Source organism: Maniola hyperantus, chromosome 22 (genome assembly GCF_902806685.2).
Source record: "Maniola hyperantus chromosome 22, iAphHyp1.2, whole genome shotgun sequence".
NCBI classification, from domain to species: domain Eukaryota; kingdom Metazoa; phylum Arthropoda; class Insecta; order Lepidoptera; family Nymphalidae; genus Maniola; species Maniola hyperantus.
In genome coordinates, this window is record NC_048557.2 from 7,574,152 (window position 1) to 7,602,068 (window position 27,917).

The window sequence follows — 27,917 nt, forward strand, 5'->3', positions numbered from 1 at the left end:
AGATCACTTTGTACTAGTCTAGAGACAGACCACCAGACCACAGACCATAGGCTTCTATTTACAAAGTACTCTGTGATAGGCTTTCTGGCAAAGAATTTCTAAGTACTACTTATTGTGATTGTCAGTGAGATGTCAATGAGAAAAATTTGCTCGTTTCAAAATTTTTATTTATTAAATATTTGGCTCGGTTATTCTGGAATAATATTGGCATCAAATTGGCACTTATTCGCGAAATACCCCGTGGTATTATTTTCACGCCTGATATGCGATACTAACAGCACTTTTTGTTTCAGGGGCCTCAACGGGCAGCGCCTGCTCTGCAGGCCTCCTGGTTGCCGCTGTCGGGGCTCCGCGCGCTTATAGACGCTATTGTGTAGTGTTTTAGTGTTTTTATTTTTACGTGTTTCGAAGTATGAACCCCAGTGCTTCTCAAGGTGAATACCTAGAATGCCCCCACTGTAGCGATGGCAGGCAGTTTAAGGGTCGCAAAGGCCTTAATATTCACATCGCACGTTGTCACGGACCGCCTACACGGCCTCTTACTTGCCCAAATTTGATGTGCGATCAAACCCAATCAGGAAGCGATAACCAGGTACCATTTGAAATTTTATTATCCAAATACAGTCAAAATATTCCATTAATAAAACGCATTCCGCGAGGAGCTAGGATATCGTTAGCTAGATCCTTATCACATACAATCCAAAATGTGCTATCAAATTCACTTTTAGATTGGCAAAACCTCTTTTTTTTTGCATATAGACATTTCTATGTTAATAAGTCAGAAATCGGGTCGCTATGTACAAAATTAAAAAAAAATAGTTTGGCTGATCGCGTTTTTCCAATCCCTGACTGCTCATTTCGAACACAAAATTACAATTTGAAGAAAATTGTGGAAAACAAGGTTATGGATGGGGATCTTAAAAACGCCGCCCGCATTTTGTTTTCTAGTGATACACTGGCTCCATTCAATGATATAACGCTGGAAGCCTTACGTGACAAGCATCCCTTACCAAATACCGATTCTGTGCTGCCAGATCCACCTTCTAACACTTCTTATTTACAGATAAAGGATGAAGAAACTTACGCTGCGATAATGTCGTTTTCTAGTGGCTCTGCTGGTGGCATGGACGGCATAACGCCACAACATCTTAAGGATCTTGTGGGAGTTACTGCTGGGGACGCCGGCAAGGCGCTACTGAGCGACATTACCAGACTATGTAATTTCATGTTATCTGGCGAGGTAAATTCATCCTTTCTACCATTCCTTTATGGCGCGAGGCTTTGTGCTTTCAATAAGAAAGATGGTGGCATCCGTCCCATCGCTGTTGGCTGTACTTTTCGCCGTTTGGCGTCAAAATTAGCGTGTAGTCACATAGTCTCTACCCTAAAGGATAAATTCCAACCTATTCAAGTTGGATTCGGCAGTAAAGGAGGTTGTGAAGCAGCAGTTCATTCGGCTCGTACTTTCTTAACGAATGGCGAGGTTGAGGTACTGCTGAAAGTAGATGTAAAGAATGCTTTTAATTCTTTGGACAGGGCAACTTTGCTGACAGAAGTCTCAACGCAACTTCCTGAAATTTACCCATATGTTTGGCAATGTTACAGCTCTGCTTCTAAATTATTCTTTGGAGATAGCGATATTAAGTCTTCTGTAGGCGTTCAGCAGGGGGATCCTTTAGGTCCGGCCCTGTTCAGCTTAGGGATCCATAACCATATCTCAAATTTAACATCTAAATTTAACATATGGTATCTTGATGATGGAACCATTGGGGGCAACGTGGATGACGTTCTAAAAGATCTTAATCATATTAAGCAACAGTTTGGGAAAATTGGTTTAGAACTTAATTTTTCGAAATGCGAATTGTTTTTTACAGAAAAACTGTCGCAAGAAAGAATTCTATTGGCCTCTGAATTATTCAATGAAATTTCACCTAATATTAAAATACTTGATAAACGTTCACTTTGCCTTCTCGGTGCTCCTCTTTATAATGAATCCATACAACCACTCTTGGATCAAAAAGTCAGAACATTTTCGGCTAATACCGACAAATTGGGCACTCTAAATTCTCACATTGCATTTTCGATCCTAAAATATTGCCTTTTTGTACCTAAATTAATTTACATTCTCCGCGCGAGCCCAATTTGGAAATTTCATGGACTACTCGATAACATGGATGCCACCCTTAAAAGTACACTAGAACAAATTCTAAATTTAACTTTTGATGAGCACTCCTGGAACCAAGCAACTTTACCGGTCAAGTACGGTGGCATCGGCGTGAGGAAAATTTCCAGTGTAGCTCTTCCGGCTTTTCTGTCCTCTGTGCATAGTATAAAAGAGCTTAGCTCTCAAATTCTCAAATCCAATTCATCATTGACCTATGCCACAGAGGCCCTAGAGAGTTGGAAGGTCAGATGTCCCAATGTCGACATCCCGAAGGAACGTACTACACAAAAACTTTGGGATTTGCCATTGGTTCAACTGACACATACGAATTTGGTTCAAAATCTTACAAGTGACAGAGATCGTGCCAGGCTTCTAGCATTATCCGAAAAGGAATCTGGGTATTGGCTGCATGCCTTGCCATCAAAAAATCTCGGCACACTTTTAGATAACGAAAGTTTTCGTGTGGCTCTAGGTCTCAGATTGGGAACACCACTGTGCCATCAGCACAGATGTCCGTGTGGAAAAGAGGTTGATAAATTTGGAATCCACGGACTCTCTTGCCAAAGGAGCTCCGGTAGGCTGTTTAGGCATGGCTCTCTTAACGATACAATTAAAAGAGCTCTTGCCACCATAAATATTCCTGCGCTCATTGAGCCGGCAGGGATTAGTCGGGATGATGGCAAGAGACCTGATGGATTGACGCTGGTTCCCTGGGAACGGGGACGGGCGCTAATGTGGGACGCAACTTGCGTTGACACATTGGCCCCGTGTCATATCAGGAAGACAGCATCAAGACCGGGAGCCGCAGCAGAAACAGCTGAAAACGGCAAGCGGCGCAAGTATGCCTCTCTTATAGAGAGTTACATTTTTGTGCCGTTTGCCGTGGAGACCCTGGGGCCATGGAGTCTTAGTGCTAAAAATTTTTTACGAGACATTTCACCGCGATTAATAGCCTCAACTGGTGACAGAAGGGCTGGCTCATTTTTTGCGCAGCGGATCAGCCTAGCTGTCCAGCGCGGAAATGCAGCCAGTATTCTTGGCACCATTCCACGCGGTCATGATTTATATAGTAATTAGATAAGGCTAGCTTTAAGTTTTATTGTATTAAAAAAAAAAAAAGTACTACTTCGTAATAGTAGATGTACTACGAAGTAGTACTTAAAAATTCTTTGAGTAGATAATCTATGAACGTAGACTGAGTAAAAAAGCTAGACTAAAGTACTGTGTAACCGCGTCTGAGATAGCGATAGCACGACGTAACACGACAATTACCATTGTTTAGTAGTCAATGTTTGTATTAACCGATCAACAATATTTGTATTAAACGTATTTTATGAGAAAACAAGTAAAAAACTGATGAGAAATACAATGACGCCACGAATTCTCACAGTTTGTTTTGCAACTAAAGTTGTAGTCCTTGAAAAAAATCGGTTACAGGATAAGGGAGAAAAAATAGATTAGCTGCGTCTCTGTTTATCACATTAGTAACTTTATCTGTGCTCTCTTTTTAGTGCGAATGAGAAAACAAACGTTCCTTTGTCTAGATTTCTTACTCAGTCTACGGGCTCAATACTGTCCGTTCATCGCTCTTGCGCTATTTGTCGCAAATACTGCGCAACTCGCAAGCGTGTGTGAATAGATTATCTACTATATTATAATAACTATGTGAATCTGCCATGAGAAGTTTTTTCAGAAAATATTTTAAAATGGCAACAGTTTTTTCCGGAAACGTTAAATGAGCAACTTGAAGTTAGTAATTTTGTCTATGTTTCATTCGTTTTCGTTCGCTCGTTCGTTTCGTCGCTCACTCAATGACCTTTTATTCACCGCCATCTTTCTTTGCTCGCTAGTCTTGTCGGCAGAAAGGTAAGTTAGGAATTTCGAAAAAATACTAAAGTTAGGAAATATTGGTTTAAAAAACTGATAAATTTATTAAATTCGTGATGGTGCTTAAAGATTTTACTATAAAACGAGGTTTAAAAGTGAAGTGTTCCTCAATAAAATTAGGACGACCATGTGGTTTGCAACCGAGATTTTACCAACTGCGCATTTATGTTTTATTGAAGAAAATTTAAAGTATCTACCTACGATTTTATTTGGAAATGTAATGAGATTTTCGAGACTTGAAGTGTATTTGCAAGTTCTTTACGTTGGACTTGTGTTTTATTTATTTCCTGAAACCGGTGGCCGGCAACGTGGCGCGGATTTTAATTTCGTTTTTTGTTTTAGATATAAAAGAATGACTACTAACGAGCGTGCCGGGGACGCTACGTCCGAGGTGGAGACTGGAGATGAGGAAGAAATTGTGGGCGGCGGTGAATTGGCGGCACATCTCATGAAAAGGTAAGGTTTTAGGTTAACCTTTAGATGTAAACTACGCACATGATAAATGATGGACGAATTGAATCTTGAAAGAAACCTGCAGGCCGATTGCGAATCAACTGCATCTATCATTTAATGACAGCATCAATGTCAAAATATGGTTTTCCTATCACGGTTCGGTGAGACAGTCCACAAAGGATAGATGTGGACAAAAAAATGTTTTGACAGTTCATTTACACTATCGATAAAATTTATTGTATGAAAAATGCTATTGCGGACGCGTTTTGAAGTTTGATGTCATATAAGAACCTCGACAAATGTTACGTCAAATGAGGTTTTCATTGAAACAACTCGAGAGGTGTTTTTATCAGTGACATAAGCTATCCGCAAATCGTTTTACTACTCATATTAATTAAAATAAAGTTATGAAAGGGATTAAAAAATGCTATAGTAATTCTTTTGCTAGATTAGAAATCAATTATTAATTTTAGAAGCTAGTATAATAGTATAAAAGCATTTTTAGATTAATATAAGTCTCATAAGTACTTTTAAAAGAATATGTGATGACTCTTTCATTAGTAGGTTTGATGCACAGAGTACATTAAATATAGAGGTATACTAACACTGAGAAATGAGAATCACAGAGTACTTTTTACATTTTAAGTAAATAATTAAATATCATTGCTTTAACGGTGATGGAAAACATCGTGTGGAAACCTGCATGCCTGAGAGTTCTCCAAAATGTTATCCAAGGTGTGTGAAGTCTACCAATCCGCATTTGGCCAGCATGGTAGACTGTGGCCAAAACTCTTCTCACACTCGAGAGAACCGTACTCTATAGTGAGTCAGCGACAGGCTGAACATAATAGTATACCTTTGACTCCTTTGAGAACAATATGGAGAACTCTCAGGCATGCAGATTTCCTCATGATGTTTCCTTCACCGCTAAATCAAGTTAAGTATAATTAATTGTTTAAAACGCACATAACTTAGAGATGCGTACCTAAAATTGAACCCCCAACCTTCAATTATTCAGAGGTGGACATCCTAACCACTAGGCTCTTCAGGGGACTTCTAAAATTATTCCCCAAAGTAATGTCCAAAAGTCAAATCATTTTCTGATTTAATTGATTTAGCTTTGGAAATTACTTTGGAATTTAAATTATTTAGGCAAATAAAACAACAGTTTGATGATTTTTTATGTTTTCTTTTATTAAAGTAGATTAGATTCTGACATCTTAATTATATCACCATCTGCTTCTTATAAATCTAATCTGGCACCGTTCATTATTTTATTTGTCTCTGCACGGGGTCCAAGAGCTCCAGTTCACAACATATCCCAATCCATATCTTTGTCAGGATGAAGAAATGAATGCAGCACTGTATCACCTTTGCCTGAAAAAAAATTATGATAACTGAGTAAGTGACCACTGACTGTGTTGCTTAATCTATACCACTAGGCACTACCAGCTTCTGTTTAGGTATGACGTTGTCTGCGAAGACTTTAGAATCAGTGTATATGGTATCTTTATTACTAATTTAGCTAATCCAAATTGTTTCTTTAAATATTTGTGGTGCGAAGGAGTAAGAAACATCCAAACTTTCATATGAAGAGCAACGTTTTAGGCAGCTCTAGATACATAAGGAAACATACTCGAGAAAGCACTTGTAGTGTGGAGGTACTTACTATGAAGTCATAACCACCAGTAGCAATGGACTCAATTTGTATAATAGGTACTTTATGAAACGCTGTTAAAACTCCTCTAACTTTTCGGAGTTTAATACCATTGTAACAACTAAATATCACTTGCTTAGCTGTGAAGGAAAAGGAAGATCGTGAGGAAACCCGCATGAGAGCCTTTACTTGTATTGAATGATAACGTTTGTTAACTTACGAGTTCTAACTTCTACCACACATCGTCACACAACAACTTCTCGAAGCAGCCACAGTCCGTCAATAAGGGTCCCAATACTTAGGCAAATCAGTGCCCAGGCATTTGCGTATAAGTTCAGTGAGAAAAACTAAGTCTCCGGAGTCCGAGGAGCAAGCAAAGTTGCAGAATTAATCACAAAAACAAAAAGGAAAAACAACAAAAATTGTACTCTGTGGTCTGGGGTTCTAAATAGTTAGGTACCACAGACTAACTACTTATTTGTAATAAGTAACGTAGCCAAATTTAGGAGACTGTTATGTCCATGTAAATTGCTAGATTACCAAGTGATTACCATAGATATTCGATTTAGTCGGGTTATAAATAGGTCCGTGCTACCAATACGTCATCAAAATGTCGATAATGACCAAATGCGATATAGTGCATTAGTCGTCCGCGATAGCAAATTTATCAACTGTAACGATCACGATTCTTAAGGATATTTCTATTGCGATGTCACATGTCAGTTTACGGCAATCGGCCTGCTGTGGCCCTACCGCGGTTGTTTGACAGCTACAATGTCACGATCGCAATCATCTCTGATTGGTTAATGCTCGCTCACTATTGGCCACAATGCATTGTTGCAACAAGAATCGCACAAATTCAGCCAATCAGAACAATTGAGATTGTAATAATGATTGATGCAGGTTTTAGACAATCGCCCTACAGGTGTTGGAAGTGTATACAAATTTAATTACAACATTTATGGACCTAAATCGAAACAGTTTTGTTTCTTCCTTTCTTCCTTTTTAACAGCCTACTTACTAACATAGTCAAAAGCAATTAATTTTATTACTAACAAAATGGATGTAATATTTGAAATAAAGATTATTATTATTATTAAAGTACTACTTAGGTATATCCATATAATTAAGAAGACTGTTGGTTTTTGTCTTTGTCAAACAAACTAGAAAAAATTCGCTTGATTTTATAAGAAAATCTTTTTTAATTAATACTAAGGAATAAGTAAAATTAAAAATCTTTATTAAGTAGGTACAAGTTACATTACAAATATGGTGGTTGTCTTAGTTGAGAGACATTTAAAAATCGGTAAAAGTGTTGGTTATTAAAAAATTAGACACTGAAGCAACTCTGATGATGGGCTTAGATGCTTGGAGGGGCTTTAACTTCTAACAAAGTAGGTAGGTATCTATTAGGACTGACTTCATGTCTCACAAAGTCATGACCATATAGAAACAACATCATGCTCCATTGATATACTCGTCATATTCTTATATCTCACTAGATGATGCCCGCGACTTCGTCCATGTGGATTTCGGTTTTTGAAAAATTCCGTGGGAACTCTTTAATTTTCCGGGATAAAAAGTAGCCTATGTCCTTCCCCGGGATACAGTTGACACAAAGAGTTAAAATGGCGAGTGAGTTCTCATTTCTTACACATTAATGTCAGTACCCATACTATAAATGTGAAAGTGTGTTTGTTTGTTGGATTATTGGTTTGCTGGTTGTCCTTCAATCACGTCGCAATGGAGCAACGGATCGAAGTGATTTTTTGCATGGGTATAGTTAAAGACCTGGAGAGTGACATAGGCTACTTTTTATCCGGGAAATCAAAGGGTTCCCAGAGGAATTTTAAAAACCTAAATCCACGCGTACGAAGTCGCGGGCATCAGCTAGTAATGAATATTAGTATGTATGTCTAAATTGTAAAGGAATTTATTTGCTTCAATAATATGTAATCCCAATTAACCAGGTTTCACTGTACTAGGATTCTCGCAGATAGAGGATGTGACTAGTAATGATTCATTCATTGTTTCAATTAATTCATATAGGCCTATTACCATTTGGTAGGGCTGCCAACTGTCCTGATTTCTATGGACATGGCCTAGTTTTTAAGTTTCCATCCATTAAAGTTCTACTTTAGTAGGTATAGTAATTGCATTTCACGAAGGCCACTGACTCATGCTTGCGTTTAAGTCGTATCGGTATTCGTAAGGTACAATGTGTGCGTTTGACAGCGCTTGCTCGCGACTGATTGGTCCGACATGCACGCACACTTACGCAATGACCATGTTAACGACGTTACCACAAGTAGAGTTCAGTAGCCTTAGTGAATTGCAAGAACTGTACTTACGATGGTACGATGGATGATGGAAGTGGTCCATCTTGGAGTGCATCATCACTTACCACTAGGTGAGATTGCAGTCAAGGGCTAACTTGTATTGAATAAAAAAAACCTGATTTTTAGGGTTCCGTACTTCAAAAGGAACAGAACCCTTTTAGGATCACTTTGTTGTCCGTCTGTCTGTGTGTCAGTCTGTCAAGAAACCTACAGGGTACTTTCCGTTGACCTAGGATCAGGAAATTTGGCAGGTAGGTAGGTCTTATAGCACACATTAGGGGAAACCCCTGAAAACCGTGAATTTGCGGTTACATTACACAAAAAAAATTAATGTCATGAACCATAAATTAGTATTTTCAATTATGAAAGGGCTTCACCTGTGCATTTTTTAAGTCGCAAGTGCACAAAGAAGCCTCGTGAGCGAATTCGTCCTTGGTAGTAAAAACCGGCCAAGTGCGAGTCAGGCTCGCGCAATGAGGGTTCCGTACTACAGTCGTATTTTTTCGACATTTTGCACGATTATTTAAAAACTATGATGCATAAAAATAAATAAAAATCTGTTTTAGAATGTACAGGTAAAGACCTTTCGTATGATACCCCACTTGATACAGTTATCTCACTTCGAAAAAAAATACTAATTATTAGTTCATGACCACAAATTTTTTTTTGTGTGATCTAACCCCAAATTCACGGTTTTCAGATTTTTCCCCAAATGTCAGCTATAAGATGTACCTACCTGCCAAATTTCATGATTCTAGGTTAACGGGAAGTACCCTGTAGGTTTCTTGACAGACAGACAGACAGACAACGAAGTGATCCTATAAGGGTTCCGTTTTTCCTTTTGAGGTACGGAACCCTAAAAAGCAGCGATCGTCTGAAGATTAAAGGTCGTTGTACCGGTGAATCATTTCATGCTCTACTTGATCGGTAACAAGGAGGCAACCACGACCATCTGCACGGCTTGTGCCTTCTTGCCTTCAGACCGTAGACGTAATTCGCTACGGTCTAACATCGCGAATTCTATTATATAATTTAATTGAACAGACGTTTTTATGACTCGACTTCGTCCGCGTGGCCTACACAAATTTCAAACCCCTATTTAACCCCCTTAGGAGTTGAATTTTCAAATATTCTTTCTTAGCGGATGCCAAGGTCATAATAGCTATCTGCATGCCAAATTTCAGCCCGATCCGTCCAGTAGTTTGAGCTGTGCGTTGATAGATCAGTCAGTCAGTCACCTTTTCTTTTATATATTTAGTTTGAACAGACGTTTTTATGACTCACTAGCTTATGCTTGCGACTTAACCCCTATTTAACCCCCTTAGGAGTTGAATTTTCAAAAATCCTTTCTTAACGGATGCCTACGTCATAATAGCTATCTGCATGCCAAATTTCAGCCCGATCCGTCCAGTACTTTGAGCTGTGCCTTGATAGATCAGTTAGTCACCTTTTCCTTTTATATATTTAAAGAAGATTTAATAGAATAAACGTTTTTATGATTCACTAGCTAATCCGCCCGGCTTCGCTTGGATGAAATTTGTACATCACATTACTTCTGGTTTAAAGTAGCTTCCTAAAATGGAGAAAGAACGATTAAAATCGGTTCATTAGTTTCAGAGTTTATCGATTTCAAACAAACAAATCTTTCCTCTTTGTAACGCTGGCCATACACAATCAAGTTTACTGCGGACTTGAAGCGGCGTCCAGTAAACTGATAGCCATACACCGCCAAGTCTACTGGACGCCGCTTAAGGTCCGCTGCTTGACGGTAAACTTGATCATGTATGGCCAGCGTAACATTAGTGATTCATAAAGTTCACTCTTTACTTACACCTACATCCGGGTGTTTTTTTTTTCTTTTTTTTTTATAAAAGAATATTAACCAAGTTATATAAGTTATAAAGCGTAAAGCTTGTGCTAGGAGTAGCTGCGACAAGAGTGCAACGGGTGGGGTTTGAACCGGCGACCTTTCGGATTTCAGTCCGCTCCTTTAACCGTTGAGCTATCGAGGCTCTAAATTTAAAAATCTCTGCTCTGATTTTATTTAGAAATGAGACGGCAGACCTACTTGGATCAATAACAAGTAGGTTACAAGTACGCGATCATTTGTCTGTCTCACTAATTTAGTAATGGACGTCACGAATTAATTATAGTACAAAAATCCATATAAGCGAGGTTGTAGGTTGCATCACTGCACCGAAGCACCTGACGTAAGTTTTATACATGCATCTTCAATATCCATTTCATCATCTCCTATCTCCATTTCTAATAATTCAAACCGGAACTAGGATTTGGATTGTTGTTCTATAGTGTCTTATAGGGTTTATTTACGAAGTTGCCTCAAATTTGGCTTAAAATAGAGGTGTTTCAAGGGTTATACATTACTCAACTTTCAAAATAAATATTATTTTAAGGCATAGTTAAAATTTGCAAATAATATCGATAGTTGGCTTAGTTCGATCTAGAACAACGAATTACGAATTGTACATTAAAGAAAGAGCTGTCTGACTGATAGATTGATCTATCAACGCACAGCTCAAACTACTGGGCGGATCAGGCTGATATTTGGCACGAAGGTAGCTATTATGACGTAGATATCCGCTAAGAAAGGATTTTTGAAAATTCAAGCCCCAAAAGGGGGTAAAATAGAGGTTTGATATTTGTGTAGTCCATGCGGATGAAGTCGTGAGCATAAGCTAATAAAGCGCGTAAGGGTGTTTATGCACTCATCCGTATTCGGTTCGTATCCGTGATTCTTCGAAGTGGCCGTCATACAAATACGACATTCGAGTCGTATTTACGGATCCGTAAAATCACGGCTGAATGCACAAAAGCCCTAAGAAGTGTAACCTCATGGCACAGTCTCGTGTAAGCCATGCCTATACGTGCTATACAAGGATAACTAGGGCCCGTATAAGCACGTTTCGATACACGCTCGGGGTGGATGACTTGTGAATGTCGCGGGGCGTGTATGTACCTGGCTAGTGGCTAGGTACGTATTGTATGGGGTCGCCTTCTTTGGGATGGACGTAAGAAATATTTTACAATTTGTAGGTAATATCCAAGTTCTATAGGTACCTACTGGGATTCAAACACTTCGCGAGAAGTCCGACTCACACTTGACCTCTTTTTTAATAATCTACTCGATTCAGACATGGACTATCAAAGCAAGAGAAAGGCAAAGAATAGATGCGTTCGAAATGTGGTGCTGGAGGCGGATGCTACGGATTCCGTGGACTGCCAAGCGCACAAACGTGTCTGTCCTTTCGCAACTCGGAATCACTGCTCGACTCTCCTCCATATGTTACAAACGATTGCTCTCATATTTCGGCCACATCATACGGCGGGGGGATGACAGCTTAGAAAAACTCATAGTGACTGGCAACACAGGGCAAAAGTTCGAAAGGCCGCTCACCAACTAGGTGGTCTGACCAGCCAAAGGAGTCCAGCAGGTGTGGATTTTATCACATTGCGAAAATGGCCACCGACAGAAGCCGATGAAAACAGATAATCCATTCGAGGGCAGGTTGCCAGGACCACGATCTTCAGCAATGAAGGAACGACCGGAGAGAGAGAGAGAGACTCGATACAGTAGCTTCTTAGATCAAAATGCTTGTACTTACTTAACTTTATTATCTCTACCCACCTAGTTCAAAATTTTTTTTAAGTAAAATTCTCCCTAGATCGTATAATGCAATCATGCGACTAAAGTACGCATTTGATCCAACGCATATTAAAAGTTCTCTATAGAATCATAGGTGCACTAACCTACCAGTTAAATATTATTTTAGGTAGTAAAATCACCCCGACAAGATCAAAAACTAAAAAGTAATCATGCGACTAAAATACTTGTTTGATTCAGCAAGAATCATCGCCTGCTGGGGAAACTAGGCCGAGCGATAAATTGTGCGTGTTTAGAGTGCGCCTGATCCGCGACGTTTATTGCTTACCGCTACTCATTCGCGTGAAAACCGTTTACTAGAAAGTAGTATGATAAATACATAGCTTTTTATACCTATTTGACTTGTTAGCTTATCTTCAGAAAAATCTATATTGAGATTGTGCATTGACTTAATCTGTATATATAAAAATGAATCGCTAAATATTGTGTTGCTGATCGCAAATCTCGAGAACAGCTGAACCGATTTCGCTAATTCTTTTTTTATAATATTCCTTGAAGTACGAGAATGGTTCTTACGGAGAGAAAAATTTAAAAAATTTGAATCGACTGTTAGGCGGTACGAAGTTCGCCAGGTTAGCTAGTAATAAATAATGATTTTAGGTTTAGTTCGTGGTTTAACGACATAAATTCTAAAGTAAATGTCCCTTCGTGATCACGACTTTCGTTTCACGACACAATACTGAGCATAGGTTTCTTCTTAGAATGAGAAGAGGTTGGCCATAGTCCACCACACTGGCTAAGTGCGGATTGGCTTATTTCACACCTTTGAGAATATTATGGCGAACTCTCAGCTCCCAGGCATGCAGGTTTCCTCACGATGTTTTCCTTCACCAAGCAAGTGATATTTAATTGCTTAAAATGCACAAAACTTCAAAAAATTAGAATGCGTGTCCGGGATCAAACCTCTGACTCCCCGAATAGGAGGCCAACGTCTTAACCACTAGGTCATCGCAGCTCTCAATGTAGATAGTACTATTCACAAAATCCTTTTGTTCCACAGCGGCATCACCCGCAACGAGATGCTAGCAGCTATAACGAACCGCATCCACGCGGAGGCGATCGCGTCTCTACCACCCAACGTGCGTCGGCGGATCCGCGCGCTGCGGTCGCTGCAAAAGGAGTTTGCGGACATCGAGTCAAAGTTCTACTTGGAGGTGCATGCGCTCGAGTGCAAGTACGAGAAAATGTACAAGCCACTGCTTGATAAGGTAACTTGTGTTTTGCCACCCCTATTGCTATCTCGACCTGTCGCGTAATTTAAGTTCCACAAAATCCTATGCTTTCTGGTTCAGTGAAGCTCAATGAGGTGTTCATTCTCCTTTTTGTAGGAAATTTGATCTAAACAGTCTTACTTGATTAAACATGACCAAAGATGGAGCCATGCTTATGATTTCATGCTCTTAAATTTCCTTATATTAAAATTCCATCAACCTTGTTTTTACCAGCTTATGCTTGCGACTTCGTCCGCGTGGACTACATAATTTTCAAACCCCTATTTCACCCCCTTAAAAAGGATTTTTGAAAATTCAACCCCTAAGGGGGTGAAATAGGGGTTTGAAATTGGTGTAGTCCACGCTGACGAAGTCGTGAGCATAAGCTAGTTAGTATAATAATCGTTACACTTTCAGCGTGCTCAAATAGTGACGGGTGCTTACGAACCAACGGACGAGGAGTGCCTAAACCCGTGGCGGGACGAAACCGAGGAGGAAGAATTGGCTCGCGCCGTTCAGAACGCGGCCATTGCGGAGGGCGATGACAAAAAGGAAGTCAAGGAACCAGCAGAGTTAGTTATCATTTATTTAGAGTTAGGATTTTTTTAAAATAAAAATGGCGAGCAAACGAGCAGGCGGGTCACCTGATTAAGTGATTACGATAACCGCCGCCCATGAACATTTGCAGTACCAGAGGAACCACCGGAATGCGTTGCTGGCCTTTCAGGATTTTGTTGGTCCGCCCCTTGAATAACACCATGTAATCTAATGGGAACATTGAATAGGATTGTTAGGTTATTTAAAATCTCTGAATTCACTACCCATATTATAAAATAATGCGAAAGTGAGTTGGACTTTTTTGTTGGTTTATTCTTCAATGTGGAGCAACTTAAACGTGATTTGTTTGCATGGATGTATTTGAAGACCTGGAGAATGACATAGGCTAATTATTTCCCCGGATATGAGTGCCCACGGGATTTTAGTGATCTAAATTTACGCCGATGAAGTCGCAGGCATCAGCTTGTATTTTTATCTTGCAGTTAGAACTTGTTTACTAGTCTATTGTTGATGAAGAAAAAAAGTATAAAATAAACAAAAGTAGGAATTGTAAAATGTGAGTGGGAAAATGTACACGGAAACTATTGTTAGTTTCGGCGTTATTATTTAAACCTGAGTTGTTCCCAAAAAATCCACCGAATTACAGGTTTTCTGGGGTGCAAGCCTATGCCCGCGATTGCGTCCGTGTGAAGTACAAAAATTTCAACCCCCTATTTTACTCCCTTAGCGGATGCCTACGTCATAATAGCTATCTGCATGCCAAATTTCAGCCCAATCCGTCCAGTAGTTTCAGCTGTGCATTGATAGATCAGTCAGTCAGTCACCTTTTCCTTTTATATATTTAGATTGTTTTATATGATGACACACTACACCATTATCTGAGAATCATGATTGATTTCTAACATGCATCACCAACTGAGGCGTTTTTAACCAGAAACACTTTTAATAAGAAAAAAACACACTTAACCAGGGTTGATTGTTGCAGGCCTCCCATGGACCCCAATGTGAAGGGAATCCCTGACTTCTGGTATACCATATTCAAGAATGTATCGATGCTGTGCGAAATGATGCAGGAACATGACGAGCCTATTATCAAATGTTTGCAGGATATTACAGGTGAATTAAATCTTTTTTTCGTATCAATTTCACTTTCTGAACAACAGAGTTGTTCACATATGGAATTAATTGCCTAAGGATGTGGTTATGTCTAGTTCTGTTAACCACTTCAAGAATCGATTAGACAAACATTTGGAAAACTCGAAGCACTTCTGATGTATACGCATCAGCGAAAGCTGCTTACTGCCGCACTAAGAGTCGCTTAATCGTTACTTAAGGCATTAATTAGTTTGGAATGCCGTGAGTAACGATTAAGCGACTCTGAGTGCGGCTGTAAGTCTATTAAAAATAATAATTATTCCTAATTCTTGTTATCAATGAAAGAAAAAGTTAGCAAGCTTTTTGTGAATCCCAGATATTTTTTGGTCATTTTAATTTGATCTTAGGCTTCATCACTTGCCAGCAGAGCGCTAGTTTATAAAAAATAAAAAAATTGGTCAAATGCGAGTCGAGACTTGCATACAAAGGGTTCCGTACCATTGTACAAGATATTTTCACAATGTGCAACACTGCAAGTTAATGACGAACGGCGCCATCTATATGTGATTTAGGAAATGAATTGCTTGTTTAATTTTTTTTGTGATTTAATTCGCGGTTTTTGTATTTTTTCCCTTGTGCTATAAGTCCTACGTACTTACCTGTCAAATTTGATCATTCTAGGTCAACGGGAAGTACCCTATAGGTTTCTTTTGACAGACACAACAGACAGACAGTGAAGTGATCCTGTAAGGGTTCCTTTTGAGGTGCGGAACATTAAAAATACTTTCGCATTTATAATAATTACTTTTATTGTTTTGAACAGTGCAAATGTATGAGGACCCCATCGGCTTCACACTCGAGTTCCACTTTGCCCCAAATGACTACTTTACCAACACTATCCTCACCAAGGAGTACTCTATGAAGTGCAAGCCTGATGAGGAGAGTCCACTAGAATTCGAGGGACCCGAAATTTATGCCTGCAAGGTAAGAATCCCATGTCTTTTGATCTCAGGATATTGCTAAGTTTGCGAAAATCAGCGATATGAGTATCTACAGGATTTGTAATAAGTACTTCAAAAGTGGCTCGAAAAATAAAAGCAAAAATAATATTTGACGTTATTTCAAATTAGGTAAATTTAGTATTATTTTAGAATAAATAATTTTCGTTTCATTTGAAAAAAAAAACTGGCCACTTGAGCGATGTTATTTTGTTTGTGACCTACTATTATATATCAATGGCAAAAACGGAGGTAGGTTTGCGGTAGAATTTGTCTCAAACTTGGAAATAGGATGGAATAGTTCTTATTTATATAGGACTGATGACTGGCCTTCCTCAATATAAGATTACCAAATCTTAAAGTCACTAAGCAACTTAAACATTGTGGCTAATTCCGTTATACACAATCTCTAAACTAAACTAAAATGGCACGTCTAAATCTATTGCTATCCCTTTCATAATGTTGCTTGCGGAAAAGGATAGCACTAGATTTAGACCTGTTAAGTTTAGTTTAGAGATTGTGTACAAGAGAATCGGCCCCATTGTGGCTAATTCCATTGTACACAATCTCTTAACTAAACTAAAATTACATGTTTAAATCTATTGCTATCCCTTTCATAATGTTGCTAGCGGAAAAGGATGGCACTAGATTAAGACCTGTTAATTTAGTTTAGTTTAGAGATTGTGTACAAGAGAATCGGCACCATTGTATTATTGTCGTTTGTGTTATTAGTTGATATGAAATGGGACAGATGGCAGTAAAATATTGTTTTATATGATGACACACTACACCATTATCTGAGAATCATGATTGATTTCTAACATGCATCACCAACTGAGGCGTTTCCAACCATAAAAAAAACTTTTTTAATAAGAAGAAATAGACACTTAATGGTTTCACCATATCCTTCTTTTCAGGGTTGTGAGATTAACTGGAAGAAGGGCAAGAACGTAACAGTGAAGACAATAAAAAAGAAGCAGAAGCACAAGTCCCGCGGCTCCGTGCGCACCGTCACAAAGTCTGTTCAGGCTGACTCGTTCTTCAACTTCTTCACTCCACCCGTCATGCCCGATGACGCCAACTCTACCCTCGCCTCAGACACGCAGGTAAATACATGTTACTACTTATTAAAGGAATTACCGATAGACGTTGGGGTCTCAAGGTGCTAGCGACCTCGCACCGGAAGACGTAGCGTTGGAAGACCCCCCAGTAGGTGGACGGACGACATCAGACGAGTCGCAGAAAGCCACTGGATTCAGGCAGTGCAAGACCGTGGCGTGTGGAAGTCCCTGCAAGAGACCTATGTCCAGGAGGGGACGTCTATCGGTTGATAATGATAATGATGAAAGGAATAGAAGTCTAGTACATTACGCGGCAGAAAATAATGTACATCAACAAATGTTTTGTCGCAAAACCGCTATCTTCTACACCTTCTACTTCTACCGCTATCTGGTACAGGACGATGCAGTCCGAACCTTGGAGGTTTTGTTGGTTCGATAAATATAAAACCAGTCGAGCGGACCTAACTATAGCTTTTAGACTTCGTTCCGGACACATTCCAACGAACAAATTTGCTTTCCTTATTAAAAAAACAGATTCTCCCAATTGCTCCACATGTGGAGTAATTGAAGATATATACCATGTGTTGCTGGAGTGTGTTCGGAATGAATCATTCAGGTTATGTTTGTGTAATATTTTAGATTCTAATTTAAATATTTTTAATTGTGTTACCTTTCTTTCTTTCCCTGCGAGTGATCAGGCCAAGTTATTATATAAGCTTGTTAAAAATTATTTTAAGATTAGAGGGTAAGATTTTGGTGATTTTGTATTTATTGTTTACCTTACGAAGCGACATAGTCACTAAGTGACAAAGCTTCAAAATAAAGAGAAAAAAAAAAAAGCGTATCTAGCGTTCCAGTGCAATGCCGTGTAGAAACCGATCCAGGGGTATGGGTTAATCAAACTGCCATACCCCTTTCAAGCTAGCCCGCACTTAAGCTGAGATCTATAGAGCGCACTTTGACTTTGCTCAGACTTAAAATTGAGTTAAAACGAGATTTATGTGAGAGATATACATTGGTCTCGTTTTAACTCTTAAGTCTAAGCAAAGCCAGAGTGCGCTCTATAGATCTCAGCCTTAGAGTACATCACTTACCATCAGCTGAAGTCACAATCAAGGGCTAACTTGTATTGGAATAAGTAAGTTAACCTACTGTCGGTTGCAGGCGTTACTGACGGCGGACTTCGAGGTGGGCCACTACATCCGCGAACGCGTCGTGTCGCGCGCCGTGCTGCTCTACACGGGCGAGGGCTTGGACGACGACGACGATGATGATTATGAGGAGGAGGTTAGTGGCCTAGCGTGTACACTGAGGTCATATCCACATCAATATTGCCTTTGTTTTGTAGTAGACAGGGAAGTGAAACCTGAGATCTATAGAGTGTATAATGCATATATTCAGTACAAAACGACTCCTCACGCGCCATTCTAACTATCGGTCAACTGTCTTGTCAAAAGTACGCTTCACCTTTAAAATAAAGACTAAAATCCTACTTTTGACATGAAATTTGACTAAAGTTACATGGCGCGTGAGGGGTTAATTAAGATTTAAATTCAATAGTAACAATGATTGGTGCAGCTTATCTACAGTCAACCAGTTAAAAATACTAACATTAGTCCATGAAATAGAAATAAAAATTACTTTGATTCCATGCAAGAACACCTTTTTTTTAAACAAATAAGACAAAACAGCATTTTTTGATGTGGATTGGCTTTAAAATGGCTTGCATAATAATATCAATACAATGATAGTAGTTCTATTGATTATCTTGATATTGTTATTATAAGTAATTTAAACTGACAATTGCACCTTTAGAATTATAGAGACCTAATTCACAATTTAGTATGGATGGAAATGGTCATCCAAAGTAGTTTTATCACTCAAACTCGAAATCCTTAAATTTGGAATTAGGTCTTCTATATATATTATATAGGTATAATTCTAAAGGTGCGAAAATTTTTGAGATCAAAATGTAAACGTCTATGACCTGATAACTATAAATAATATTACTATAATTTATTAGCAACATTGACGGCTTAGAAATCTTACAATGCATGTCATTAGCGAAAAGGTAAATTCTACAGCCATCTGGTAGCCACTTTATATAATTATTATGCTTTCACTTTATGTGCATGGTAGAAATTTAGAGCTTCCTACATGTTAGTGCAGAATGTTCTCTCCACCAAAATTCAGACGAAGGTACGGTATACGTTTTAGTTTCTTATTTATATCACAGACTAATTGAAAAAGATAGATAGAACATATGTTCATAAAAGTGATTGCAGCCAAGTGCTAGTCTATAAACACGTGCATGTCACACGTTGCAGTTGCATCGCGTAAACGTTCAGCTTAGATAAAGAACCCTTGTTTTAATTAAATAAACTGTCAAGCCAAATTTGTTAAATCGAGGTTACAATAAGAATTTTATTAATGACAAAGTTGCATGGCAGCGATCGCCTATGTGTTCAGCAGCCAACAAAAATGTTCAAATGACAGCCGACTGGCCGCGTTTCTTGTCGGCTCTTTTCAGTAGAAGCTGATTTCCGAACCAGGTAAAGTCTTGATATATAAGTGGCACAAGTTGTCTTCTATGAAATAAATTACAATAAACCGATATTCCATCTTGCGATGAAACTGCTAATAGACCGACAATTTGTCGCATCGCATGATTGTGCCATTGTCAATTGGGACATTCAATAGGTTCAATCGCACGGTCGAGCGAATATTTTCATCAGAAGTACGCATCGAGCGAGCAATGGTCAATTAGGACGGCGCCACTACTCGGCTCGGCTGTAATGTACGATCAATAAAACAAGTTTCTAGACACATTGAAAGTCTAAATCCGTTTTATATTCTTTGAAAATTCGGCCTCAGTTTTATTAATTGGGGGCAAGTTTCCTGTCTATCTGTTTCACCTAGTCTGTGATTTTCACATAGTGTGAATTCGTGCAACAGAGTTCATTGTAACCATGTTTTCATACAGTATCTACGTCTGGTTAGAATGTTGGCGGCTGCACCAAAAGCGGTATAATTTGTTTTCAGGAGGATTCGTACTCTGATGAGGACTCTGGTACTGAGGAGATTTCTGATGCTGAGGACTGATGCAACACCACTGTCCGAACGCCTCTATAGCATTTAAACTTATTAGGCCCTGATACTGAACCAAATTAAATCATCATAGTACTGACTAGATTTGCTATGCGTGAAGAAATTATTCTATTTTTGTATCTCATTACAATTTACTATTTACTCAATAAAGAAGCATTTACCAGTGTTATATTAGATAGAAAAACAGCGCGTCTACATGCGATGATGATATGAGTTTGTTGGTGCAGGGATAACATGCATAATATACTGTGGCTTTGCCTGAACGTGTTCATATCTCTTTCCCATATCAAAAAGTTTTTTTTTTTTTTACCAAAAAAGAAGCAAAAAACTTATCTAATACTCTGAGCTGTATTTTGTTTTTATCTGTTATGTTGGAAAATTCATCGAAGTCAATGAATATTGCTTCGAATATTTATCTAAGCCAATGAATATAATTTATTTTCTATATGCACTCCATTGTTTTTTAATTTCTTGCTTAAAGTTATCGCAAGTAAAACGCGGCTTAGGGGCTTAGCCTGAAATTCGCTCATATTGTTTCCCATATCAAGAAGTTTTTTTAAACCAAAAACATTAAAAAATAGAGATGAAATAATAATACTCTCAGCTAAGTGAGTTAGGCTCTGGCTACCTCGAATATTCGTCGAAGCCAATGAATATTAGAGTTATTGCGTATGTTTGGGTGGTTCTACAAAAGTTGGGCTACTTATTTTAATTGATATACAACTCGTGGTAAATCTCTATGTAACTTGATTATGCTCGCGACTTCGTCCGCGTGGATTTAGGTTTTTAAAAATCCCGTGGGAACTCTTTGATTTAGCGGCAATTTCAATAAAAAAAATAAAATAATAATAATAAGCAATCACTATTCACTCGTCATTAGTGCTATTTCTATTCTATTATTGAACTTACTACTTCATTTTGTTTTTAAAATGCTATCGATTAAAACATGAGACTTTTGAAATACCTGCGGAATTATTTTAAAACAGTAATTAGCCTATTTCTAGAACTCAGCGTAATTTATAAAGGTGCTGTTATGAGGAGACCGGTAATAATAGAATTTGATTATATTACCTATCTCCTCACAACTATACCTTTATAAATTACGCTTAAAAATAAGCAAAATGTCCAAATTTTGTAGAACCACCAGTTTTTTAAATAGTCATTTTATACAAGTAAATTGTTAGTATTTTGTGCTTGATGTTTATAATGACTTCTCGCATAAGATCTCGTTCTTTGCATGGTTTATCCTTAGAGTAGATAAATATGTTTTAGACACGAGTTGTGTAAAGGCTCCCAGAGAGTATATGGTTGTGTAGAAGCGAGAAGAAAATGAGGTGCCTTCATTACTAGTTAAATGCATGTTAATGGTTCATACTTTTATAATTATAACGAATATCTAGGTATATTGCATTTCTAGTTTAGTTAAACAATTCTCGTTTTTATTTATTTATATTTACATTATTTATTGAAGAGTTGGTTAACAAAATGGTGTAATTGCACAAAATAAAGTTTGACAGGGAGAACAAAAACCTTGTCTAAAACCTGCATTAAACATAATTACAATCTCAATTGTTCTGATTGGATGAATTTGTGCGATTCTTGTTGCAACAATGCATTGTAACCAATAGTGAGCGAGCGTCAACCAATCAGACGTGACATCGTAGCTGTCATTCTCCCGCAATCGCGCAGCTGAATGAAAACGGTTTGATACTTGTAATGAAGTCAAGAGTGAATAGGCATCTTCTAGGCAAGCGCGCTCCATCTTAGGATGCATCATCACTTGCCACCAGGTCTGATTGCAGCAAAGCGCTATTATATAAAATTAACAGTTTTAGAAGTCGTGTTGCTTGAAAATTAGTTCAAATTTGTATTCAGTGGCCCAAAAACATTTGGATTAAAGAAAGAAAAAATGTATATTGATCAGAAGTGTAATTTCACTGTTTTGTTCGCCAGCTCCTCAATTATTATTGTAGTTGTGTGTACTTTTTTGTTTAAGAATTTTACGTATTCGTTTGTGTACTTTTAAAATTTTCATGTGATATTACAACTCTGTAAGGCTATTATCGGATGTTTCCTATAGGAAATTAAGTTTGTCATTCCAACGTGGAGCGATTAAGATGCACGCGACAGAACGAACTGTTCGAACTATTGTTCAAGATTTTGAATCTCTTTAGTGCCAAAACGCATTTTTTTAACATCACTACAATATTGCTAACTGTGATCTTTCTCTTGGAGATGTATTAATGAATAAACAATAGTTAGGTCGGAGTATAGATGTATATTTTTTATTTGTGTAACTTTGTATCGAAATTGAGCATAATATGCGGATGTAATGCAGCTAGTTTCTACATATTGGTTTATGGCTTTTATGTTTTTGGCATGCTGTCGTACCGATGACATTAAAATTGTAAGCTTTTTATCCATGTGTTTTATTTTGGACCTCTATTATATGCATGCGATTTTTTATTTTGTTTTGGGTAAGTTTTTCCGGCAAGCAGATGGCTGCAGAATTTATATTTTTAAAAGATGAGCTATCAAATATGCTGCGATAAATTATTGATGTGATAACGTCTAATTTTGCTATGTATATTATTCTGAGGCGTTATCTCTACAGGCGAGGTAATCGCGACGCGCGCGTAGTCCGACCTACTATCGTCGGCGATAGTATCGCCCTGTGGAGATTGGCCTATAAGATTTGTATCGAATTTAGTGGCACGCCGATCCTGTCGCCGCGATTCTCTCTCCCTTCTCTCTTCTCGTCCATGGATATGTCTCCTTACGTGATAACTTAGGCGTCCTAGAAGTGCTGCAGGTAAAAGTAACAAGTTTGGGCCATGGAACTTGACGATTGCCCGCACATACTAAGACAGATCTATAAAGTTTACTTAGGCTTTACTCAGCCTTTAATTAGAATCAATACTAGACGGGTTTATGTGAGAGGCAAAGCTTTAACTGGCTTTAAGTCTGAGCAAAGTCCAACTATGCTCTATAAATCGTTCTATACTCTATCCACGGAGAGAAGTTAGTCTCTGTTACGTAATCCCATACAAATGACAAAGACAAAACTAAGTGGGCGTTAACCATTTTGAGTCACCAACTAAACGAAACTATTAGAGACATGACAACCAACAAACATCCGAAATTCCATTCGAAAACATTTCGAATGTTCGTTGGTTGTTTGTGTTGTTAGCTACTCAAAATGTTCTTTCAAACCCGTGCCCTCGCTCGTGCGTATATGTAAATGCACCTTAAGACGTTATCACGTCAAAAGTTCCATTCATATATTATAATACGCAGCTCACTCAATTTTTGACATTGCCCTGTTGGGTTAGTATAAGATTTTACATCTCGTTGATACAACGTTGATAGAATTCGTTCTTCGAAACAACACCGTCAGAGTAAAATGGACTTACGGTCCTTGATTTAGGCTGAGATTTATAGTGTACTTTGACTATGCTCAGACTTAGGCTGAGATCTATAGAGCGCATATTGACTTTGCTCAGACTTAAGATTGAGTTAAAACGGGACAGATTTATGTGAGAGATATAAATCTGTTTCGTTTTAACTCTGTCTTAAGTCTAAGCAAAGTCAGAGTACGCTCTACAGATCTCAACCTAAAAGTCAGAATTTCGGTTTCACCGGTTTTAATTTCCTAAGGTGTCTACTTGGAGCGCAGGCTGTAGATGTATAGACAAACTTGAGCTTTAAAACAAGGAAATTAAAGTCCATTTTACTTAAACGCTGAAATTGATCGACGATTGAATTCTAATAACGGTGAGGTATAAAATCTCATTCTAACACTACTGTATGATTAGGAGGAGGAGGAATGTTCCACGGAAGAGAGCGAAGACGAAGAGCCGGCGCCGCGTAAGCGAGGCAAGAAGAACGTCAAAGCGTTGCAGGAGAACCCCGCCGAGTGCAAGCAGCAGTAGCCTCCGCAACGACTGAATATAGCTGTCCCTGCGTTGTCTGGATCTACTTTAAGGGGATTGTATTCGTAGTGCGCTGCAAACAAACGTAGTTTGGCTCACATTTTAATACTAACCAATTCAACTCCAATGAAGTTTTGTAGATACGTTCTAGGAAGTAATATCTTTGTGCGTCTGTAGGTTTCCAGATTAACGTTAAAATATTCAGTTTTATTGTTACACAGTTTCAAGAATTTACATAATTATTGTATCAGTGTGGACTTTAAAACGTAGTTATTTTTCGAGAAATCTAGCTAGCCACAAACATCTTATCTCGTGGTTTAACGACATCGAAGCTCGTGAATTTCCAGCGAAAAGAGCAAGAAAGAGGGTAGTTCGCTACTGCCCTTCACAGCTCGATCTTCATCTCTCGTAGCACCGCAGTCCCGTCGGGACCACGACCCGTGCAATTGGGTTAAAATATCGACTAATAAAAACATCAAATTAATTGTGGAATGTACCCGTTATCTACATTAAAATATTATGTAATATATATTACTTTTTAATATTACTTCTAGTTTGATTGGTCAATGTTCAAATGAAAATCTAACTACGTTTGTATGGAGTGAGTGTCGGAGCGATCGCCGTTAAGAACTCTGGTATTGACTATCGGGGTGACATTTTATACATAACATATGAATGGCGTCAGGTAAAAAGAACTCTGACTTTGAACCTGCGCAGTGGGTGAATTATCGATCTATATTAGCAGTATGACAGTGGGAGGGTGGGGCTGGTTCGTCATTATTGATTTAAATGCGCGGATATTGCACATCCACATTTCCAAAGCTGTTTTTACTGACAGCTTTGCCTGTCTATGATTCGTAGCCATAGAGATAAGCACTTTGCTCAGCTTGCGTTCATTAAATATTGTAAGATGTATTTCGGAAGTGTCCAGCCTGTCACAAGTATTGTTAGCGACATTTCGACATGGCGATCGGGGTATGAGCGGAGTCGTGCAGGAGGGGACGCCCCGCTCTCCCGCGGTCTTATAGTTTTAGGCTGAGATCTATAGAGCCCACTTCTGACTTTGCTCAGACTTAAGATTGAGTCAAAAAGAGACAGATTTATGTGAGAGATATAGATCTGTCTCGTTTTAAGTCTGTCTTAAGTCTAAGTTAAGTCAGAGTGCACTCTATAGATCTCACCCTATGTGTTACACGAGCCCGTATCGACCGCGTTTATCAATTTCGTCGTTGCTTGCAGTTTTGTGTATTGAAAAATACTTCAGTTGATATAAAAATGAAAATGAAAATAAAATAACCAATAATCCATTCCCAAACACGTGAACTAGCCTGAAAAGTATTAGGTAGAATATTGTGACATTGAACGGAAAAATAATTGTTATAAATACACTGGATATGACTGTATCACTGTACACAGTCATATCGAAAAGAAGTCATGTCTAAAATAAAATCCGATTTAAAATCAGTAATTAAAATCACTTTCACAATGGTTTACAACAAATGTTTGTAGCGATCTTAGTATAAGTTCATTTGATTTTGATTGTGATGAATAAAAATATTACATTAAAAAAGGTGGTAATAATTTTACTCTCATTTTGTTGAGTACAAAAAAATTATCGATATTGTAGGTACCCAGTACATCCATCACACCACCACCGCCCAGTCTGGGGTTTCGGATCCATAGTGGGTGATGAGACCCGCCAGTCCAGTCACTATGGATCCAAATCCCAGTGATGTTGACTGCTACATACAACTGCCAGGTTGGCTGCACTCGCCAGAGAAGTCAATCAACCAAGTCATAATTGACACATTTGGATGCATCACATCTGTTCCAGCGCGTTTGAGCAATAGTGCATGTCAAACTGCCTATAGCGCAGGTCGTCCACAACTCCAGTATACTGCTACCTAAACTTCAACAGTCCAGTCGGTGTAGCTAAGAGCAAACTAATCAGAATCACATATCAAGTTCCAACAAAAAAGCATACCTACATTAAAAAAGGTAAGTGATGATGCAGTCTAAAATGAAAACGGGCTAACTTTGAAAGAGTATGGCAGTTTTATTAAACCTGTACTCATTGTAGGTTTCTACAGGGTGTCGTGCCGGAACCCAATTTAAAAATGAAAATTCCTAGATTGCCAGGAATCGAACGGGAGGGTTTTGGATTCAGGATATAGCCTAGGCGCTACGCACACTTATAGAGTGAGTTAAGCCGAGATGCGGTGTGTTATAGCTGAAATTAACCTGTACCTATTTACTTTGTCATAAAGACGTCCGCGCTGCGCGCGGATCGCTCGAAAGCGTCGCGAATCCTTTGTTTGTTTTGTTTTAGTATACCGATTTCAACCGTAAGTCAACGGTTACTTGTGACAAGCTAGACACTAGTTGAGACAGTTGAGTGCTGCTCTGCTCTGTTTTTCTATGGCTGGCCATTAGTTGACATTACTGTTAAATAAAAATACCTTTAGCTATTTTTATAAGTAGACCAATAACAATATCATATACCAATATCGAATACCACACTGTTAACCAATAATATGGTTGTGGACTATTAAATGCCTGATGTGTGGCTTAAATTTTTTCGTTCGTATGAAATTGCAACTTGTTACTTGGTGCTAATGACGGCGCTACTGACTAATGTACGTATATTATAATGTCAACAATTTTATTGTCAGTCAGTTAGTTAGTCCTTTTGTATGATACAGATATCATTTATACAACCAGTGCATAAATTGAGCAATGCTTTGCCATTATTCTTTTGAAATTCAATAAATTGACATTCCTTTAAGACACAATTTACTGAAGAGAATTTTCCGCCTGTTAATAATCTAAAAGTAGTTTATAAATGAATAAATTAATGGCGAAATCATAATACCTACATGCAGTATTTAATCTAAATATTAGTAGGCGTCACAAATTGATGAAAAAAACTGTTAAATCTGTATTTACTACTCGTGCGCAATATGTTGAGACCTGGGGGGCGGTGACGCCACAGACGCGTGGTTGTACTGTAGACAAAAATCGGAGCGCGTCGTCGTTGCGTGACGTAAGCAAGTACGAGACTAAGATGTTAAAAAAATGGCGTTGTCTACAGTACAACACGGGAGCTTGAGGGCAAGCGGGCGGAGGGTTGCATTCCAGGCGAGTCTCAACTTATCGCGCACGGGTAGTATGTCTGCTTCAGACAGTTTATAAATGAATGTGATGAAGTGAAAACTGCTCTTTCATACATTTAACTGTCTAATAACACTGTACCTATATTACATGTAATCGTAATCGAACAAGCTGTATAAACCCTGTATGTGAATAATATTACAGTTGAAATCTGTAAATTAGTGTTATCCTACACAAGCTACTAGGTTATTTGTACCTACACTATATTTTTTAAATAAATTAATTTTAGACATACTGGTTATCTTTTATTTCAATTTACCTCTCTGCCTTTAAATAAGTATACTAAGGCCGAGATAGAGCGCTCTTTGACTTTGCTCAGACTTAAGATTGAGTTAAAACGAGACAGATTTATGTGAGAGATATAGCTCTGTCTCGTTTTAACTCTTAAGTTTAAGCAAAGTCAGAGTGCGCTCTATAGATCTCACCCTAAGGCTGAGATCTTAAGACTTAAGACAATATTAAAGCGAGACAGCGTTATATCGCTGTTATAAAATTTTAACTGAAACTAAAGTCTGAGCAAAGTCAAATTACGCTCTATAGATCTCATCCGACCAATCAGATGTTTGTGATGGCGATCACATTTTTTCAATAAAAAACTTAG

General features: G+C 38.3%; 1 protein-coding gene across 3 annotated transcripts; it reads left to right on the forward strand.

The window, feature by feature from the left end:
• Positions 1–3,884: 3,884 nt before the first annotated feature.
• LOC117993030 (nucleosome assembly protein 1-like 1) lies at positions 3,885–27,550 on the forward strand. Of its 3 annotated transcripts, none has more exons than XM_034980781.2 (9): positions 3,885–4,030; positions 4,394–4,507; positions 13,183–13,390; positions 13,811–13,965; positions 14,937–15,067; positions 15,870–16,030; positions 16,962–17,150; positions 18,270–18,392; positions 24,029–27,550. In XM_034980781.2, exons 1-9 carry the CDS (start codon positions 3,900–3,902, stop codon positions 24,143–24,145), a joined length of 1,329 nt encoding a protein of 442 aa, XP_034836672.2. In that variant the 5' UTR covers positions 3,885–3,899; the 3' UTR covers positions 24,146–27,550. The 3 variants fall into 3 exon arrangements, with proteins under 3 accessions (XP_034836672.2, XP_034836674.2, XP_069362347.1); XM_034980783.2 differs by lacking the exon at positions 24,029–27,550 and adding an exon at positions 20,148–22,632; XM_069506246.1 differs by lacking the exon at positions 3,885–4,030 and adding an exon at positions 4,164–4,240.
• The last annotated feature ends 367 nt before the right edge of the window (positions 27,551–27,917 follow it).

What these genes read in the sequence shown, in the direction of transcription:
- LOC117993030 (XM_034980781.2), top strand. Translation starts at nt 3,900, where the DNA reads ATGAGCAACTTGAAGTTAGTAATTTTGTCTATGTTTCATTCGTTTTCG. An exon ending in CCGAAATTTATGCCTGCAAG is followed by an intron (nt 16,031 to 16,961) that starts GTAAGAATCCCA and finishes CCTTCTTTTCAG; the next exon opens with GGTTGTGAGATTAACTGGAA. An exon ending in CCCTCGCCTCAGACACGCAG is followed by an intron (nt 17,151 to 18,269) that starts GTAAATACATGT and finishes TGTCGGTTGCAG; the next exon opens with GCGTTACTGACGGCGGACTT.